At 40.0% G+C, this 19,976-nt stretch overlaps 1 protein-coding gene and 1 pseudogene across 1 annotated transcript; both read right to left on the bottom strand.

Annotated features, from left to right (window-relative positions):
• Positions 1–490: 490 nt before the first annotated feature.
• Positions 491–11,159, bottom strand: LOC141782500 (growth hormone-regulated TBC protein 1-A-like). The gene is made up of 8 exons (XM_074658940.1): positions 10,845–11,159; positions 10,216–10,361; positions 9,900–10,058; positions 6,183–6,307; positions 4,600–4,696; positions 2,589–2,761; positions 2,325–2,510; positions 491–1,472 (listed from the first exon to the last, which is right to left on the bottom strand). Exons 1-8 carry the CDS (start codon positions 10,904–10,906, stop codon positions 1,371–1,373), a joined length of 1,050 nt encoding a protein of 349 aa, XP_074515041.1. The 5' UTR covers positions 10,907–11,159; the 3' UTR covers positions 491–1,370.
• A 2,232-nt stretch (positions 11,160–13,391) lies between these two features.
• On the bottom strand, positions 13,392–19,976 carry LOC141782497 (DCN1-like protein 1; annotated as a pseudogene).

The following is a 19,976-nucleotide window of genomic DNA, read 5'->3' as shown; positions in this document are numbered from 1 at the left end:
CCAGCAGGACTCTACTATAACTACAGTGTTTTATTACTGTATAGTTTTATCACATCTGGGCTCATCAGTTTGTTTGTCTGTAAATACAGGGTAGGGTGGAGGTTTTCCAAAGGTGTTTTGACTGTTACAACCGTCCTCAGGCAGCTGGGGCCTTTCACAAGAAGCATGTTCACTAAATTATCTGAATAAAACCAAGAAAAGGTATATTTAGATCAGTCCAGATTTGCAGAAGATGATAGGTAGTTGGCTAGTTAGTACCAGAGACGTTAAACAACTGAAAAAATAAACACAAAGACCTTTTTGATGATTTGTCTGTGACTCAGCAGTCCTAGTGGATTTCTAGACATAATATACAGCCACAGGTTTGCAGCCCCTGAATGAACTGTTGTTGAAGACCATCATGTAACGGAGACATTACCACTTCTCTTTACTTTTGTTTGACAGAGGCAGTTTTGAGGTCAGTTAGATCAGGAAAAAGATTAGACCAATTATTATGTTCATGTTAACAATAAAAAGTGAAACACAAAGTTCTGTAAATTAGGACATCTCATTTTACTTCAAAAAGAGAAACGGACGGTTTGAACAGTGTTGAAGTCCAAGAGACATTAAAGTTGCTGAATGCGTGATGTGAAGCATTTCTGTTGCCTCCGACGGCTGAGCCATTGGCTCGCAGTTAACGGTGCTAACCTGGGTGGAACCGGAGGGTGGGTGCTACGCTTCCGCAACGGCGGCGTCGGTTTGGGACGGCATTATCAGCTGTAACCGCTGTATGAGAGCAGTGCAGAGCGGCGTCCGTGAGCTAGCCAGTGGGGCACGCTCACATGCACTAACATGCACTAAAAGACACGTGGCTGCCTATGTCAAAAAAACACAGAGAAGCTTGGATTACAACACGCAGAGAGAGTGACTTCATTCTCTGCTCAGGTAGAGATTACTCCTCTATAACTTTACATAGCTAATAGTTGTTTGCTGCTATATATCTGGATATTGTATAGAGCACCTTTAATTCCCCTTTTCCATTAGACACTGAAAGATAAAAACAGAATTTACAAACTATTATTCTCCACAATAACAAAGCTAATTGTATCACTCCCATACTACTACAAAGTAAAACATTTACAAATCATCGGGTGTGATTATCTTGAAGTACTTATAGCAGCAGAAATATTCTGCAAACATGGGACCATGAGCAAAACACAAAGTTCAAAAACGACATGATACATGATACAGAAACAGAAGCTGAAACAAAAAGCCAACAGCAGTCCATTTTGGTAACAGTTCCTGATAGTACAGGGTTACTTCCTTACACTGAATGAAAGCTGATAGTTTCAGAAATCCAGTCAAATGGGAGGGATGGTGGATCCAAAACTTTATGGCCGTCCAGATTCTTCCTCCAGTATTCTTTGCCTGCATTTCTCTCTGAGTTTATCAATAGTTGCCATCGACAGGCTCCCAGGTTCTGTAAAGATTTTCTGTAAAAAGAGAGTTTGAGAGGACGTCACCACATTGATTAATGTTCCAGATTGTTCCTTTAAAGACATATACACAGTTACACACTAAGCTGTGTTCATATGGAGCCTGATAATAAGATTTCAGATAGAATAAGCTTCATGTAAACACCTCATCCATAATAAACTGGCTCTGGATAAACTGGCTAACAGGATTTCCATTCCAGGGTTTGGTTAAATCTGTCATCATCTGAAAAGAAGAATGAATATTTGCCATGACACCCCCTTTTCTGATCGGTATACTTTTGGTAAATCTATTCTCCTCTGTGCAACCTGGCCCACTTGAGTTAAGTCAAAGACACGTTCTCTTCTATTGTTTTATTAAGGAGCATTTTCTACCACTGTGAACAATAATACACTTTATAAAGCACTTTAGAGCGGAACAAATTAGTCAATTAATTAACAAGTTGATTCATCAGCAACAACTTTGATAATTAATCAACCGTTTAAGTAATTTTTCAAGAAGAAATGCCAGAAATGTGTTCATTCCAGCCTCTAAAATGTAGATTATTTGCTTTTCTTTGTTTTATACGATAATAAACTGTATATATTTGGGTTTAGAGCTGTTATATGGACAAAACAAGACATTTTGAAGACGTCACCATGGGCTCCGTGAGCTTCCCATCTGCACCATTTCTCTGTTTTTGTACATTGATTAATCAACAAAGCTGAATAATGGATGATGAAAATAATCATTAGTTGCAGCCCTAATGCAGATTGGCCTTTTGCAAAGGTTTGACAGCGGTGGAGAGCTGGTGTTCAAACTGTTCTAAGCCCAGTAACAACAGCCAGTGTTTCTGTCCTTTCTCATCGCACCTGCATGAAGGTGTGGCAGTCCAGAGTGAAAGCACCGCAGGTGATTTGTTTGAAGCACTCGCATACGTCAGTCAAAGAGCGAGCTCTCAGGATCTCCGGCTGGTGGTGAATGATGAGAGTCAGAGCAACACGGAAAAGAACCTTGGAGCCCTCGTAGAAAAGACAATCCCAGACCCGCAGAACTGTCTGCAAGCACAAGAAGAAACGTGCTTCAACATCACCATCAATTCCTCATTTGTGTCTAAACCTCAAAATTTTCCTCACCTCAATTGGGAGTACGTCAATGTAGAGGCAGATGAACCAGCGCGACACCACCAGTGTCCATATGCCGGGAAACTGGTCCATGAGCTGTCCTATTGCAGGAGATTTAGCCTTCACCAGCTCCCCGAGAACCTCCTGGTCAATCTTCAGGCCCATCATGGCCGGGCTGTAGAAGTCTACAATATCCACAAAGTAGATGAGTTTACATTTGTCTATCTGAGTGCAGTAGTGATACTTGTCGGTCGGCCTTTTAAAAACAATTGTGAACTGGTTTTGTTTCTATCTCTAAGATCAAATCTAAATGCTTCAGATTGTTGTGTTAGTCCAAAACTTCTTGCAAGAATGATTTTTCCATGTGGAGTCCCACAAGGCTCCAACTCGGGTCCACTACTCTTCTATATTACAACGATGGGTCATGATAAGAAAGCACTTTTCATTTGTATTGTTATGCAGGTGTTGCAAATGTAACAAATATTTTAGCTACCTTCATAACATTAAAATAAATGTTTTTGACATCAATGACCCAGACACTGCTCCAAGGGCCATGATAAAACACAGATATTGATTCAAAGAAGTAAAGAAGAGGAGCACTGTACAGCACAAGCAAATATGATACAAATATGACAAATTACTGATCTGAAGATAAGATCTGGTCTTTTTCCTGTTATAAACAGGAACAAATGCAGACTGCACTGCTCTCTGGTCTGCCTAAAAGTCTGTAGCCTACTCGTTCAGTATGCTGCTGCCATAGCTTTAATTGGAGCAAAGCGTTATCACATCTGTTCTAATGAGTCTACGCTTCTTTCATCTTATGTCATTTAATCAAATTAATTTTAGAAGAGATTTTAAGGTCTTTAAAACTTGTTATACTTGTTATAAATATAACTATTTTACAGGACTTGCCCTTACAAACTGCACGCTTCCAAATAATGGCCCTGGGTGAGCTCTATAACTAAGCACTGCTACATTAACTGGCTATTTTATCATACATGTTTAGTAGCTTTTTCACATCCATGTCTTTGTTTTAATGTTTTATTTGACCTTTTCTTCTATTTTCTCATTCATTTATGAGGGCCAGGCCCCTGGTATTGTGCATGCTGGCTCACTGGAATTGGGTTGTGTCTAGAAGGGAGCATGCAAATTGGGAAATCTGATCTGAGATCTGCAAAAACATGCAAAAACTCTTGCGAGACTCGCTGCCCGACGACCTATCCTAACCATACATTTTCGAGGTCAATGCCTAACTTTGACTATTTGAGGTCAATGCCTGACCTTAACCATTCGAGGCAGGGCTGTAGTACTCGAGTCCAGACTTGGTCTCGAGTCCACTTTTTTGAAGTCTTGCACTTGTCTTGGACTCGTGCCCTGTTGGACTCTGACTTGTCTTCGACTCGGGCTCGGCTATTGTGAACTGGTAAAGTTGCTCCTGTTTGTTGTTAGAAGATAGATCAATAGTGTTTATAGATTATTTCTGTCCATCTTAACTCAATAATCACTATATTAGCATTGGAAAGACACATTGCCTATTATGGTCTTGAACAGGACTTGATTTGCTCTGAACTCGGTCTTGACTAAGACTCGACTGGACCTGGTCTTGGACTTGATTAAGTTGGACTTGACTATAGCCCTGATCAAGGTCAGTGCCTAACCTCAACAATCTCGCGAGAGTTTCCCCAGTTTGCTGGCTCCTTTCTAGCTACTTCCCTGGACTAGCTGTGACACTAAACAGAAAGGGACCATACTTCATTTTATCAACTACACCTGTGTTTACCCTGCGATGACATGTCAAAAAGGCTGCTGTGAAAAGGGCATATTGACATCTTCCTCACTTTCCTGTTCACCTTTACCATTTTGATTGGTGCATTGGCTTTGGTGACGTCATGTTCCCATAGCCGCGCCCACCTTCAACCTGAGCAAACGTCTAATCAGACACACTAATTGAAAACACCTGAGGCGTTGTGCAGGGACCTTAACAGTGTGTGTGTGTGTGTGACCATTTTAAAAAAGACTCTACCTGGGAGCATTCTGCCCACCAATGCATCCATGAGCCAGAAGGAGTTCTCTTCATCTTTGGTGATGATCATGAGGTAGCCTGCGATGAAGTTCATGCCCTGAAATGAACAGAGACAGCGACCTGTGAGTGAGCCCAATGGCATACTGTAGGTCACTGATTTACAGACACATGCAGCCAAACACATGGCAGTATTCATGCTGGACATATGGTGCCTTCAAATGGGGTCGTGTTTACCGTGTTCACAAGAAGAGTCCATATGAACGCCCCCCTCTTGTGGTATTCACAACCTCGTAAGTGGAAAGTTTCTGAAAGCTCCAAGTTCACGAGTTGTGACGTGTTTGTTGACGTCAGAAATGGCGGAGGCCTTGGAAGGTCATTTTTAGGTACATAATAAGTGAATATATTGTAATTTTGGTTGTATATCATAATTCTTTGTAATTTTATAATATGTCTGAGGAAAATGTTGATATTCCCAACGGCCCCATCTTTTTCCTCTGTCATTTTATCTATAGAATTAATACCAATAGAATAGCCACTAGGGGATCAACAAATGGTAACTGGCACAGCGCAAAACAACCTTCGGTCAGTCATCTTTTTCAGTAAAAGGTTTTTCAGTTTTTGGAATGCCCTACCAACAGAAATAAAAATACAACCTGACCTGAAAACGTGTAATGAAAAGATGAAACATTGGGTGAATTAAACCAAACCTGTGATCACTGATTATTGATTGGGAACATAGATATGTAAATTTATTGAAATGTACGATGTTATATTATGTGATTTTATGTATGATGTAGTATTGTGTATTTTTTTTTTTTTCTTAAATGCCTAACCAGGGACAAGGTAGGCAAATTAGCTACGACTATAAGTCCTAATTAAGTGTAACAATGCCTACATGTACCCACTTGCTAGCTTGCTAAATCGTTAGCCTCTGTGGCTTCTAGTCGCCGACAGTAACGTTAATATTGCCGTTGCTTAGCAGAGGTGTTCTTCACGACTTAACCACTTGAATGCCAAACATATCGTGTACACGACTTCCCATGTTGTAAACACGAGCTCACGAGTTTCATTTGAAGGCACCAATATCCACAGCAACAACATATTTCCAAAAGCTTAATCAAGGATGTGATTTTGTCACCAATATGTTGTCAAATTAGTTGTGATGACATACTTGCATGTCTGGGGGAAACAGGATGTAACTGTATACCTGTCAATTTTAAAATGAGTAATTCAATTCCTCTACCTTTACCTAAACTGTGTGACTTCAGTAAACATAAAAATATGACTTTGACTTGACTTGATTAGTGAATGTTGCACCAAAAGCCACATTTGGGGAAAATCCCTCACATGTAGTTAAATGAATAAGGAACTAGCCGGTCCTGTTCTTTAGGCAAACAGATGCTATGTTAAGGGAGGGGAGATAAAAAGTGTTGGGAGAAGTTTGCCTTCAGGGCTTTCTACCAGAAAATGTACTTAATCCAAACCACCATCCTTTCTGAAGGTTTGTTGCCTAAACCTAAGAAGATTTCTGGCAGAAACTTAAACCCTGGAGGCAAACTTCTCCCATGTGCTGTTTCCTTCACCTGACAGTAGCCCACTTCCTTGTTATGGTGTCCGTAGGCCAGCAGCACATTGTACAGAGCCTTCTGCAGGCTCGGTTCTGCTCTGCTCTTGAAGAGGACGTTGTCAGGAAAGGTCCTATGCATGTCTGCCAAAAATAACAAGACAAGAATTGTATTATGATATGGACCTGTTGATAGAAGTTGAGGTGAGAATTGTTTTTTTACAGCAGAGATTTTAACTTGTCACAGTAGGAAAAGCTCACTAATAACAGCTCTGTTGTATTCAAGTGTCCCAGTAATGGTACATGTCCTCAGGGGTGTTTTTTATCGCGAGGGATTGCCTCCCAGCAATGGACGCTTGATGGGCTTGTAGGTAATAACAAAAACACTGGCAGCCGAAGGAGAAAGTCTAACAGCGAAGTACCAGGTTCCTTACGCTTTAAATTTGTTAGAGGAAAGAATAACTTGATGTATAGTTTCTAATTTCAACTTTCTTCACTTCAATATTTGAAGTTGTAATTTGGCAGATATAAACGCACATACAAAGTGACAAAGCCGAGTTGTAGTGTATGGGCTTTATTGGCATACATACTGTACATATTCCTTACAGTCTCTGCACTTTTAGTGGAATATAAAGATTTAGCTTGAACCTAGTTATGCAACTTTCACACAGACATTTATCAGGGCTAGAGTCACAAAGCGCTAGTTTACTGCTAAACTTCAGCAAAGCACACATTCTGTCTATGTCACGTGGCATTAAAAGCCAACGTGCAGGCAAAGGTAGAGACCTATACTTTTTGCAGGTCTAAGGCACTGATTTTTATTGTCAATCCTCCTAATTTAGATACGGGATTTTAACACAATAAACACATTTAAAAACTACTCTCAGCATCTCACTTTAATAGCACACACACACACACAATCACGCACACGCACGCTCACACAATTTATATGCATCCGGTTATTGATGCGTCTACGCTACTTTAGCTGACAGCGAGGCTAGTCCTTCTGTTAGAGTGATTCTGAAAGCACAGGTATAGTGTTGTTGCTGGGTCCAGAGTAATGTTGTACCTGGAGAATTTTTGTAACGAATGAGTTTGCAACAACGAATGAATGGAGGATCCATCATGCCAGCTTCCAGTCAGTGCAGTCTGGCATTATGCAACACCCCTCTTCTGTTACATTATGCAATACTCTGCTGATTTAGATGTGCATAGAATGAGAAAAAAAACCTACCGGATCATTTGGTTTCCTCCCACTGCATTCATTCAGATCTATCCATATGACTGTCACAGCTTAATTCTGTTCATGGTACTTTATGAGGAGAATTAGGCCAAATCCTAGAGGTAGGGTAAGATTTTCTTAAGTAGGCTAAATAGTTTTGAGGAAGTGATCTGACTGCTGTGGTTAATGTGAAGACTTTGATTTTGGAATCAAAACATGATCATACTCAGATTTGATGCAGTGTGACTGTTAAAAATAAATAATAGATTAATCGACAATGAAAATAATCGTTAGTTGCAGCCCTGGCTCAGAATAGGCATTGGTATCTGTCATTATGCTATTGACTTGATGCTTCAACTACATTGTAGTTGATGTAACGCTGCAACTAATGATTATTTTCACTGTCAAGTATTTTGCAGATTATTTTCTCAATTATTAGATGAATCATTTAGTCTAACAGAAATGTGTGAAAGATGTAGATCACAATTTCCTTAACACCAATAATGGGATTAAGGTTGCAACTAAAGATTATTTTAATTGTTGATTATTTTCTCGATTAATCGATTAGTTGTTTGGTCTATAAAATATCTATCAGTGTTTCCCAACGCCCAAGATGATGTCCTCAAATGTCTTGTTTTGTCCACAATTCAAAGATATTCAGTTAACTGTCATACAGGAGTGAAGAAACCAGAAAATATTCACATTTAAGAAGCTGGAGTCTGAGAATTTAGACTTTTTTTTTCTTTAAAAAATGACTCAAACTGATTAATCGATTATCAAAATAGTTGTCAACTAATAAATTAATCGCCAACTAATCGATTAATTGTTGCAGCTCTAAAGGGGATGTCTTCAAATTGCTTTTTTTTGTGCAGTCCAAAACAAATAAAGCAATGAACATGATTAATCAATTATCAAAATAGTTGACAGTAGTTGATAATAGTTGATATTATTTCCTTAACATGTGCATCTCCAAATAAAAACACTTCAAAAATCAAACATTCATTTAGCACCACATCCAACACAGGAGCCACAAAATAGAATTACAGAAATGACAGCAAAAGAGAAAAACATCAGTTAAGAAAAGTGAGGTAATACAAGTGAGTCTTGATAAGTTGTGTTAAAAAAAGTCAATTAAATTGAATAATGTCTTAGTGAGAGAAACTGTTATACAGTTCAGAGACAAAGAGCAAATGAGTTATCTTTTATGGGAACATGGGAACAGCCTGTTAACACTGAGAGACTTTTAATCTACTTTATGGGCACGAAGAGTACTTGGGAGGGCTTTAACATGTAGGTCAGGGGTGCACACACTTTTTCAGCATGCGAGCTACTTATAAAATGACCAAGTCAAAATGATCTACCTACTATAAAAATGCAAAACATATATTTATTTATAAATATATTGAGTATTCTTTATATGTACAATATATGTTGGTGTACCTTGCATAACTGCATGAACCCATATTGTACAATATAACTCTGTACATTTTTTGTCATTACCTTACTCTGATGACTTGCACTGAATGGAATCAGCCAGGGATGCATAGTCCGGACAGTAGCTGCTGATAGCCAGCCTCAAGCACACTTCCAAATGATCATCAGTCAAGGTGGAACGGTATTTGGACTTAATAATCTTCATGTGGGAAAAGGCTGACTCGCATAAATAAGTGGAGCCGAATAATGCAGTCAAGGAGGTAGCACATTTCCTCATGTTGGGGTACTTTTCCTCTGTGAGTAAGTTCCAGAACTGTCCATGAGCCCTGGACTGAATGTCAGCTTGTAGTGTCAAAATCTCATCCTCCATTCCAGATGAGTTCAGGTGAAACAGTGTTGCAATTTGTTGGCTGACGTCTATTTAAAAAAAAAAAAAAAAAAAAAATTTTTTTTTTTTTAATGCCATGCGATCTACCCACACTACCTTCGCGATCGACCGGTAGATCGCGATCGACGTATTGGGCACCCCTGGGCTAGACACTAGACACAAGGCACCTGATCGGACGAACGCTTTTCCTCGTGGGCTGCTGCTCCCAGCATTCAAACCGGAAACCAACGTGGCGGCTCGTTTGCAAACTTTCTTCTCCTATATTATGAAAATAGTTCACCGAAATGTGTTTCTGAAAACATTTTATGCAGTTGCTGAATCTGTCTTTATTTTGGATCAAAAAGGGTTAGTTTAAAAGTTTCTAGGGAGTTTCCAGAGGCGGCGAGTTGCGCCGGACGCCCCTGATTTGCATGAAGTAGCCTAGCCCTTCCACTTTATGCAAATGAGGAGCGGGCGACTGTCTGTCTCGAATCACGCCGCCACGCTACCAGAATGCATTGCATGGCTGCTTACATAGACAATGAATGGGAAGCGTGGAAAGGACGGAAGCTGTGGACATGTACCATCAGTCATGACAGTGAGCCAGCGTGCACAATACCAGCACCCTGAAGCTGAAGCTGCTAAATGGTATTCAGCCATCATTATTTAGACATGTCAGAGTATTATCTGTGAAAAAGGCCTCTTTGTTGCACCTGTATGAATGGTTTCCTTCAGCTTGGCGTCGTGCTCCATGGCCAGCAGAGACTGGTAATAACCCCGGTTGCTCTCCAGTCGTTCTTGTGCGCCACTGGCTGCCATCCAAATCCTGGCACGGTGCTCATTCGGCACACCTTTACGCACATACCTTTTCACTTCCCAAACAGAGTTTAGAATTACGTCACACAACAAGAGAGCACCAAAACCAAACAGTAGTGTGTGTGTGTGTGTGTGTGTGTGTGTGTGTGTGTGTGTGTGTGTGTGTGTGTGTGTGTGTGTGTGTGTGTGTGTGTTTGTTTGTGTTGCTTGTACCTGTCAAGTCCTTCCCCACATGGGGTTTCTCTTGAAGGAGCTTGGACCATCTCATCGACCTCCTGTTGAGGACGGCTACATACTCATTCATCATCTCCTTGTAGGATTCAAAATCGTGACGTCTCTCAAAGCCATAGGGGTCAATCCTGCTGGGGGCAAATCCACACAGTCCAGTACCACGTACAAATGAATGACTACGCGCAACTGTAAAGAAACGACTGACAGCTGGTGTCACTTTTCTTTCTCGCTCCTATTCCCTGATGACAGACACTACAACGGCCACCACAGGGTCGGGTTTCTGTAGCGGGGAGATCAAATGCCCCAGCTGGATGATTAGCCAGTTTTAAATTACTTTCAAGTAGGATTAGTAGCAAGGAGCAAACTTCAAGCTCAAAAATAACCTCAGAAAACGTCATATATTTTCCACAAAACACCCTTTTAGCTATGATATTTTACTAAAGCTTGGTAGTTGGCTTTTAATAACCACTTTACGCGTTTGTTAAGTAGAACATAAAGTGCAAATACAATGAGGAAAGAAGCTGATGTAAATAACTGGTAGTTAAGAATTTACATTTAACAACCAAAAGACAGACATGCGATCAGAGTGAACACATCAACACAAAGCTCACCTTTCACTGCCATTACTACATGTGAGAGGTTGAGAAGCATTTCCTTTCATTTCCATTTCCATTGTGTGTGATGTGCTGCAGGTAAAGAAGTCCACCGAGTCTATAAACAACCTGCACGGAGGAGCTTATTTCATTTCTTTCCCTTTGGAAAAGGACTAGATGCTGTCAAGGTAAATAACAAAGCGGTTTGAGTTTCAAATGTGACTCACCTTACAGTTTTCACTGAGAGGAGGGGCTAGTTTTAGTAACACCCAGGTAACATCCACAGGTAAGGGCTTCATTTGCATGCAAAACAATTGAAGGAAGAGAAACTGTAATGTTTGCTTGTCCTCTTCAATATTACTGTCCAGGATTGATCAAAATAAAGGTTTCTCTTGTAGATGGTAAAACATTATTTCCTAGCAGGGATTTTAGAAACACAGTCCAAGCCCCCCCGAGAAATATTTAACTATCAAAAAAAGTGTTTTCTGTAAGTTTCATCTCCCTACACCATCTAATTGTATTTCAAAGCTGTCTCCACACTGCCAGGAATATTATCATAAAGAAGACTTAATCCCTTTTACAATTCTTATTTAATATTTTTATATCAATGTTTTTGCTGCTCCCAAGTGGCCAAAAAAATCATCTAATTTTCCCCCTTAAAGCAGCAGTGGGTAGAATTGGAGCAAATACGATTAAAAAAAGTTATTTTTATAAAACACTATACATAATACATAATACATAACACGTACCACTTATAAGTACGACTTTGTCTCTAATGTAGAATACTTGGGTGCCACATATATTTTTAATAACAGACGGTTACTCTAGCAACTACAGCGTCCAGATAAATGTAGTGGAGTAGTATAGGTAAGTATAGTAGTAAGTATAGGGCTGCAATTAACAATTATTTTCATTATAGGGTTAATGGGCTGATTATTTTCACGATAAATAGTTCAGTTGATAAAATGTCAGAAAATAGTTAACTTTTTTTAAGAGCCCAATTTGACATGTTTCTTTTAAAGCAGTGGGTAGAATTGGAGCAAATATGTTTAAAAAAAAGTTTTTTTTTTATAAAACAGTAACTCTATCCTGACAGTAGTGCATGAGACAGGTGATTGGAAAAAAAAATCATGTGTCTCTGTGTACTCTTGTGCTGAATGTATGAATGAGAGAGTTTGTGTCCCGGCAGCCATGTTGAGATCAGTTGAGGAAATACCAAGCACCGCCCACCAGCCGGAGCAAACTTTCTCATTTTACAGCTAAACAGTACACTACAAGATGTTTCTGAAAACATTTGAGGAGAGAAATAGGCATTACAGTAACAAAATATTGATTCACATTTGATCAGCGCTGCCTAGTTTGACCGTTTGATCAGAGTTCGCAAGTGATTGACAGCTGCCTCTGTTGAATGAACCGCCAATATGAACGCTCTCTCTCTGAAATGACCTGTGATTGGCCAAAGTCTCCCGTCACGAGCTAGATTTTGTAAAGCCAGAAAACAGAGCCATGAGGAGGTGCAGAAGTCTAGTTTTCTCTCAGAACACTTGAATTACAATATGCTGAAAGATTATTATGTAATTTTTGCCCGATGATGCCAAACATATTCTGCCTACTGCAGCTTTAAACCAGTGAAATTGTAGAATATAAACTCATTCTCAGATTGTTACATCCACCAAATTCCCAGAAACGATACCGAGGCCATGCCCTTGTTGTCCTTAAAAGGATATGGACACATTTTCATGTTTGTCTTTGAGAACAATAGTGAGGTGCCCATATGTACACTGAAACCAGTTTAGCTTGTTGTAATTATTCTCCTGTTCATTACAAGATCTCTTCCTAATGCGCTGCAAAGCCATACTTAAATAGTAGCTACAGCCACAGCTTATTGGTATACAACATAAATGTTATAGAAAAAAGTATTTTTGGGGCATTTTATTCCGTTATTTGATAACAATAATGGAGAGACACAAAGTGTGTCTCAACTGTGTGTCAACTTTTAAACTCTCTGAAATCATTTTGGCAAAATAAACTTATGTTGGCTACAAAGCGGTTGTGGTCTTTTTGCAAAGGGCGGCACAACATGCAGATACATAGTGGAATAGATATCACTTAACCTGCCTTCTATTAAGGAGCAGGATGCGGAACAAACATGTTTAACTTTACGATCATCCTGATCAGCTCTTCACCATCATCCAGTACTGTACCTCTGACGTGTTACATTGTAGAGTCACAAAATAACAACATAATGAACCATGTGTAACTAATTCACGATGTGTCTGTTTTCCAAAGCACCATTATCAAATTGGCCAAATTACCACGGCTAAGTACTAAAAAAAAATATCTTGTTAAATATTGTTTATTATTAACAATCAACAACATGGAGGAATATTCTGAAAAATGTAATATTAAAGCTTTCTTTAACACATTCAGATCAGTATGGTTATAATCTTTTTTTACTCTGTCAATCCTAACTCTGCTTTACAAACACAGCTATACTGTTCTGTGAGTGATATAAAATGCGTCCCTCATCTAACTCATCAAAAGAACTATTTGCATGTATGATTATGGAAAAAAAACTCATGCTTTATTCATCTTTCTTAAATGAACAATATACTTAGGCTACTTACATGATTTATTAACAATATATTCTAATTTTCACTACCTTCAGTAACACTGGACAGATGGGCTTGAACAGAAATATAAATATTGAACAGACAGATATTTATTCTTAAGGCTTACTTTTTCGTCCTGTTGTGTCGCCCTCCTTTAGTGTCCTGGCTTCTGAACTTAAGGCTTTGCACTGCCATAACATACAGATATGTGCCATGCAATCCTAAGGGTCTGTCGTTTCTTAACTTTAAATGCTGCTTAATAGTCACTTTAGCATCGTTAATGTCTCAACACAAACTCCTCAACGGTTAGAAATTATCTTTTGAGAGCAAAATCTTGGTGCTGTGGACTACGAAGGTTTTCAAGACCCACTCCCAACTGAGATTAATCTGACAAATGAATACCACGAGCCAATATCAGTTATCTAAATTAAAGCACTGCCTTTACTTTAGTGAAAATGTATTTTGTGAAACCAGCCCGAGGTGACGTAAAATGTGTTTAACATGCTTTCAATGAGAAGCTCACAAATCCATGACTCGACAGATCCACCGAACAATTAAACCAACAGCATATCATCCACGATATTGAGGCATCCCATTAGAGATCTTAGCATTTACTGTACATAAAAGAATTTGCATTTTATAAATTGAACGTATTTATATTATTCTTCATATAGCTCTCTTTGTAAACTGTCCCAATAGATACAGTATGTACAGTAAAAACTGCAACAGTTCTGTTGGTGCTGGTGTAGCGAGCACTCTGTCCCGAGGTTAGAGCAAGACACTGGAACTTTGCACAGCCACTCAGAGCTTCATATAACAAAACAAAGCTGACTAGGAAGAATCTTAAAACACAGTTTTCTCCTCTCCAGTCCCTTTAGAGCACACACAGCCAGCGAACCTCCTCTCAGTGCTGTGCGTCCATCCCTGTTTACAGGGTAGTGCTCCTCCTGGAGCAGAGCAGAGGGGCGTCCAGGATGCTGAGAATCCAACAGGAGAGACAACGGTGAATCCGGCGATGTCCACGCGACGCCTCGGTCTCACGAGGACAAAAAAATTGCAGCCAGCTGTTCTCATAGTTTTTACTCAGCTCCCTGAAAGATGATTTCCTGACAGTTTCAAGTGCTTCTGTTTTCTCTCTGAAGTCTACAATTTTCACTTTTTTTGTACAAGTCTTAAAAAAAACTATGAAGTCACTGTAAAAGAAACAAGGTTCTGGCTTTCCAGAGTCGGGATTGGATTTAGAGAGTTTTACGTTTTGATCCCGTTACAATTGGTCGAGCGAATTCCACAAAATCATCTATAAGGACAGGCCACGCTCCTGAGAAAGAAAAGAACAACAAGGTATCGTTAGTGTCACGGCGATTTAAGTAGGAAAGTTCATATCTAGAGCATCGCAGAGAAGGCAAATGGATCCAAAACTCACCTTCCTCATCATAGTTTGACATATCGTCTGCAATCATGTTACCAAAGTCCAACAATAGGTTCCATGTGTCCTTTGGGATGGATCGTTTATGGTGTTCCTGTAATTGATAAATCAACATATTGGTATATACATGGTTTCACGCAGCCTGTGTTTATTTTATTCTATCTCTATAACCAAAAACTGTAGACATTTTTGCAATTATAACACCATAGTGTAAATCACTGATGGACCTGTGGGCCAGCATATGTTCTGGAGATCCAAGAGTCAGCAGGTTTTCATTCCAACCAAACACCCGCTGAGGCCTGCACTACGAAGTGAGTTCAACATACCCAGGGTATCTTCTTGTTATCTGGCTTAACTAACTCTAACATCAGCGATCTCTATAAGCGGTCCTACGATGGTGGTTATCAACTCTGGAAGTCAACCCAAGGTTTTTCAATCTGGCTATGAGCGCGTTCACATGAAAAGGGGTGGTGTTTGTAGCATCTGACAAATCACAGACATGGACAAGTCGGCTGTCAGCAGAGCGGCACATTTTACGAAGGAAGAACAAACTATAATATTAGACAAATACGGAGATGTTAAACTCATAATCCAGACTAAAAGTAACACAGTTGAAGCTGCCAAATGCAGGAAGGGCAGCTGGTAAAAGAAAAATAGCCGAGGGGGGAATAAGGAAATTAACAGACTTATCATTTTAACGGCCTGAAAAGTCTATAAAGTCTAAAGTTTATACTCGGCTAGATGGGGCAGTGATATTATAAAAAGCTTTCAGAATATAGTGGTTTAATAGACTACACTTCATTATGACCTTTGACAAGGTTGTGGCGTGTATGAGTATTTCAGCCTTCTTCTTTCAGACTCCTGCGGTGTGAAACGGACTTGAGTGCAAGTAAAAGAATAAATATAAAAACATAATTCAAAGCGGTAAACACCCACAGCATACAGCCAGCTGTCCTTCCTGCATCTATCAGTTTAAACTGTGTTGTTTTTAGCCTGGATTGTGACTTAAACTTCTTCATATTTGTGTAATATCATACGATCTGCGCACTGAGCTCTGATTGGTCAGTAGGCGGTGCTTTTATACGAGTTGATCTCTTATCTGGACCATAACCTGCTCCGGAGCAGGTTAGTAGTTCAGCATAAGCCATGGTGATCTACCCCGGTAAGAAGTGAACCACCGTCGTAGGACTGAAAACCCTGAAGTTACCTTGCTAACCCCAAATCCTGCTTCGTAGTACAGGCCTCTGGTTACACTCGCTGCCTCCCCTCTTTGACAGAGTCATTGAGGTGTAATTTCCCATCACTGGGCCAAATAGATTTCAATGAGGGATGCACCAATCCAACTTTTCAACTCATGATATCTGCCTCTTTTTCCCCCAAATTTTAAAATCTGTATTCCTAACTGTGCAGAACTCATCGGTATCGCTTTTGTGTAAGGTAACATGAAGCCAGGGATTACTGTGGCCATAAAAACGCCCTACCATGAATGTAACTAATAGAGAGAATTGTATTTCTGCCTGTCACGTCATGGCCAATACCTGATCTGCTCTACATGGTCAGTGTTGGCGCTGATACCAATCCTCATTTCACTTCTTTTGACTCACCAAAAGGAATCTGTTCCAAAGATCAAGGAACTTAAATCGTCCCGACAGAACCAGGTTCCAGTAGGCTACAGCCATCTCCAAGTCTGCACACAGACAAAAAAAAGCAGAACACTTCATTCTAACATTTTGTAATTCAGTGATACCATTCAGCAAGTTGTTGTTGTTATTGTCACTCATCTTACCTAGACCCTTTTGTTCGGGATTTTTGGCAAAGTTAAAGGTGAACTGGTAGAAGTCTTTGAACTTCCCACTATCTTTGAGCTCCTGCTCTAATCTTGCCAAGAGGGCCTTCAGTTTCTCTGGGCTGTCACACCTAGAAAAATAGACAATTTACGCAATAAATACCGTAAACAAAGTGTAATTGAATACAGACACCCCAACCAGTTTCAGCTTCCTTATGCTGGTGACAAATTGGCCAAAGTAAACCTCGACACATGAACTTCAAAAAATTAAATCACCGCAGCTCTTCCACTGAGTCATTCCACGAAGACACAGAATACTCAAGCTGCGGGTTGAGTGGCTCTATATATAGACAACCTTCCCTCCCTGGAGCTACACTAAGAGAACCACCATGCGAAGATACTTCGGGCACTGTGTTTATGTCCCACTGTTTCACGCTGTTGATGTCAACACTCACCCCAAGTCCGTCATTCCATCCAGAAACTCCTTCTTGGTGAACTCGCACTGAGTGGCGGCGCGAAACTTCCACGCAACGACCAGCACGGTGATGCTGGCTGGATCCAGCGTGAGGTCATCACAAAACTGTTGGATCCCATCAATACCAATCTTATTTTCATCCTGGGGATCTATCAAGGGAAAAAAAAAAAAGTTACACGGACACTTATTGCATTAGTAGTGTCTCTAACTTTTAAAGAACACAGTCCTCTCTGGAACAACTATTCTAGTAAATATTTTTAAGTTACAGCGTAAAACACAGACTGTCCCACTGACCTTTGTAGCGATTGTAGAGCTGATCCAGCTTTTTCCGGTCTACTGACGTTTTCATGGATTCCTTACAGTAGAGATCTGGATTCTGAAAGTAGTTGTCCGTCGCAACTTCTAGTTTCCAGTCATTCTGCGTGAGGCAGTATACAGCTGTCTTCTCCCCAGCCTGTGTGAAGGACATGAACTGCCGTACCTTGTCCCTCTGCGAAGACTTCAGCTTATGCTGTGTAAGTACAGGACAGGGGCTGTCAGACACGGGTGCGATCAGACCGGGGAACACTGACAACAGCACGCAAACACAGACCGAAACACAGACAAGAACACACAGCGAGACACACACATCTACAGGCATTCAGGCAACAGTAAAGACTGCGAGACACTCAGAAACACTCATATTTCAAAAAGGTTAGTCTGTCACACTGACACACATACACACATTATAGGTGGTGAGCCAAGACGCTGCGCTGGTAATTATGTCCTATCCAAAAGCAAAATGGGCTTTTCTGAAGGGAGATGTTGTGGATTCTCAAAGCACATGCTGTACCCGGGAGGGCCCCTCAGATAACTACAGTCATAGATGTAACATGAGTAGGGAAATGGGATGCCACCACCCGGACCTAGAGGTGCAACAAGTCTGGAGTGTAACACAAGCACCCGGACAGAAATACACAGCAATATGAAAAGAAAGAAAAATGTCACAATGTTGTCAGAATACTTTATAAACTGATATTGTGAAGATATTTTACGGTATGGAAATTAACACTTTTATAAGATATGTGCACATAAGTATTGTTGTAAAAAATAAATCAGTTGTGAATGCAAGAGGCATTCAGTGGACTAGGGATGCACCAATACTGATATTGGATCGGATGTCAGGCTCATATTGACTCAAATAGCTGGGTTGGATATCGGTGACAATGGGGCCGATCATTTCCATTCAATTCTATGTTTATATACGATTTACATTATACACTGTCATTTTAATTCCTGTTTAAGTTTTGACCAATTTGTTGCTGCATTAACAAGGTTTTTACTTGAATTGAAATTTATGTAAATAGTTCCTGTTCATTTTGAAGATTTTTTACCAAGTTGGTGGAGTGCGATTTATTATTTCAATAATAAATAATAATTCAGTAAATGTATATCTATATATTTATTTGTTACATTTTGTTTTACAAAGTTAGGAAACCAATGTTTAAATCAAGCCATATGTTGCCTTAAACATAAAATAATGATCCCAGTCACTTCCACACAGTGAGGCATACAGCTTATATATTAAACACTGGTATCGGATCGGTACTCGGTATCGCTATCGGGACTGAAAAAGTCGGATCGGTGCATCCCTGCAATGGACATTTCACTCGGCCAGACAAATAAAATCTGAATATTTCAATGCAGCCATTAAAGACCAGTGACAAACAACAGTTAGCTTTAAAGTCATTGTCATACTTTAACCTAATTCCAGGTGAAATCTGACTTCCTAATACTATATACATCATAGATGTTATGCCTGGTTGATTCATCAATTAGTTGACTGACTGAAATTAAACTACAACAAATTTGATAATAGATTAATCATCATTGATCTGCTGCTCTATTGTTAGTATTTGCTTATTTTCTTTAGTACACTTATGATGAATAGCTCTGAGTTTTGGACTGTTGATTTGACAAATTTGAAGACATCATCTTGGGCTCTGGGAAACTCTGATGAGCACTTTTTTTTTTTACTATTTAACAAAGTAAATAAACAGTAGAGTAATTGATAATGAAAAAGAAACATCTTATACTCCAGCCCTAATCTAATCTATATTATCCAGAGATATCTCTATGGTCAAATCACCATGTCACTTCCTCACAGTACCAGCTGCAGTATCTGAGCACTGAGGAGCATTTCCTGAAACCTGAGACTAAAAACTCATGATGTGAGTTCATCAAGCTGCTAATGACTCCACCATACAACCCTTACTGATTCCTGTTAACAATAACGACCACATGAAGTGCTGCTGTCAGCCTGTGACCAGATGGGTAACATTAGGTTAGCATTGTCTCCACATCAGCAGCTAGTAACTTCTACTGGCTAATGGTAGCTAAGTTAGCCCAGATGTATCACTGGCATTAACTCTGTGGGTAGTATCATAAGAATACTCTGTCAGTATGGTTATGGATAAGCCGGGATTTCACTCAAACGACCCCTGTGTGTGTCTGTCTCTGAGGTGCACCGACTGACCTGGTAACAGCAGAAGTTACCAGACGTGTAGCTAGCTAGCTGCTCTCCACATATACACTGACCTTCCCTGTAAACAGCAGCGAACACAAGGAACTAGTCCCTGTAGGCTGGCCACAACGAGACACAGCCTGTATTTTAATGCTACGACAATAGTCCTCAATGTAAGCCTTAGTGGCACTAAAAGCCCAATGCCTGGGTTTGTGTTTATTTTGGTTACCTACCATTTTCACACCCGCTGTTTGACCAGTTTAGGTAGCCCGACTGTCGCTCATTCTGCGCATGCGCGGAAGTAGTCGAGCAGCTATTGTAGGTTTCAGTCATAGAAAGAGATGAGGG

Source organism: Sebastes fasciatus, chromosome 14, assembly GCF_043250625.1.
Source record: "Sebastes fasciatus isolate fSebFas1 chromosome 14, fSebFas1.pri, whole genome shotgun sequence".
In the NCBI taxonomy this organism is placed as follows: Eukaryota; Metazoa; Chordata; class Actinopteri; order Perciformes; family Sebastidae; genus Sebastes; species Sebastes fasciatus.
Note: the sequence above shows the minus strand (reverse complement) of the source record. Positions and strands in the feature narration are given on the sequence as shown.

Bases quoted from the DNA above. Each gene is read 5' to 3' on its own strand.
- LOC141782500 (XM_074658940.1), bottom strand. From the start codon at position 10,906: ATGGAAATGGAAATGAAAGGAAATGCTTCTCAACCTCTCACATGTAGT. The intron at 2,762-4,599 runs GTAGAGTCTTTT...TGGATATTGTAG, and splicing joins GGTGGGCAGAATGCTCCCAG to ACTTCTACAGCCCGGCCATG. The intron at 2,511-2,588 runs GTGAGGAAAATT...TTGTGCTTGCAG, and splicing joins TTGACGTACTCCCAATTGAG to ACAGTTCTGCGGGTCTGGGA.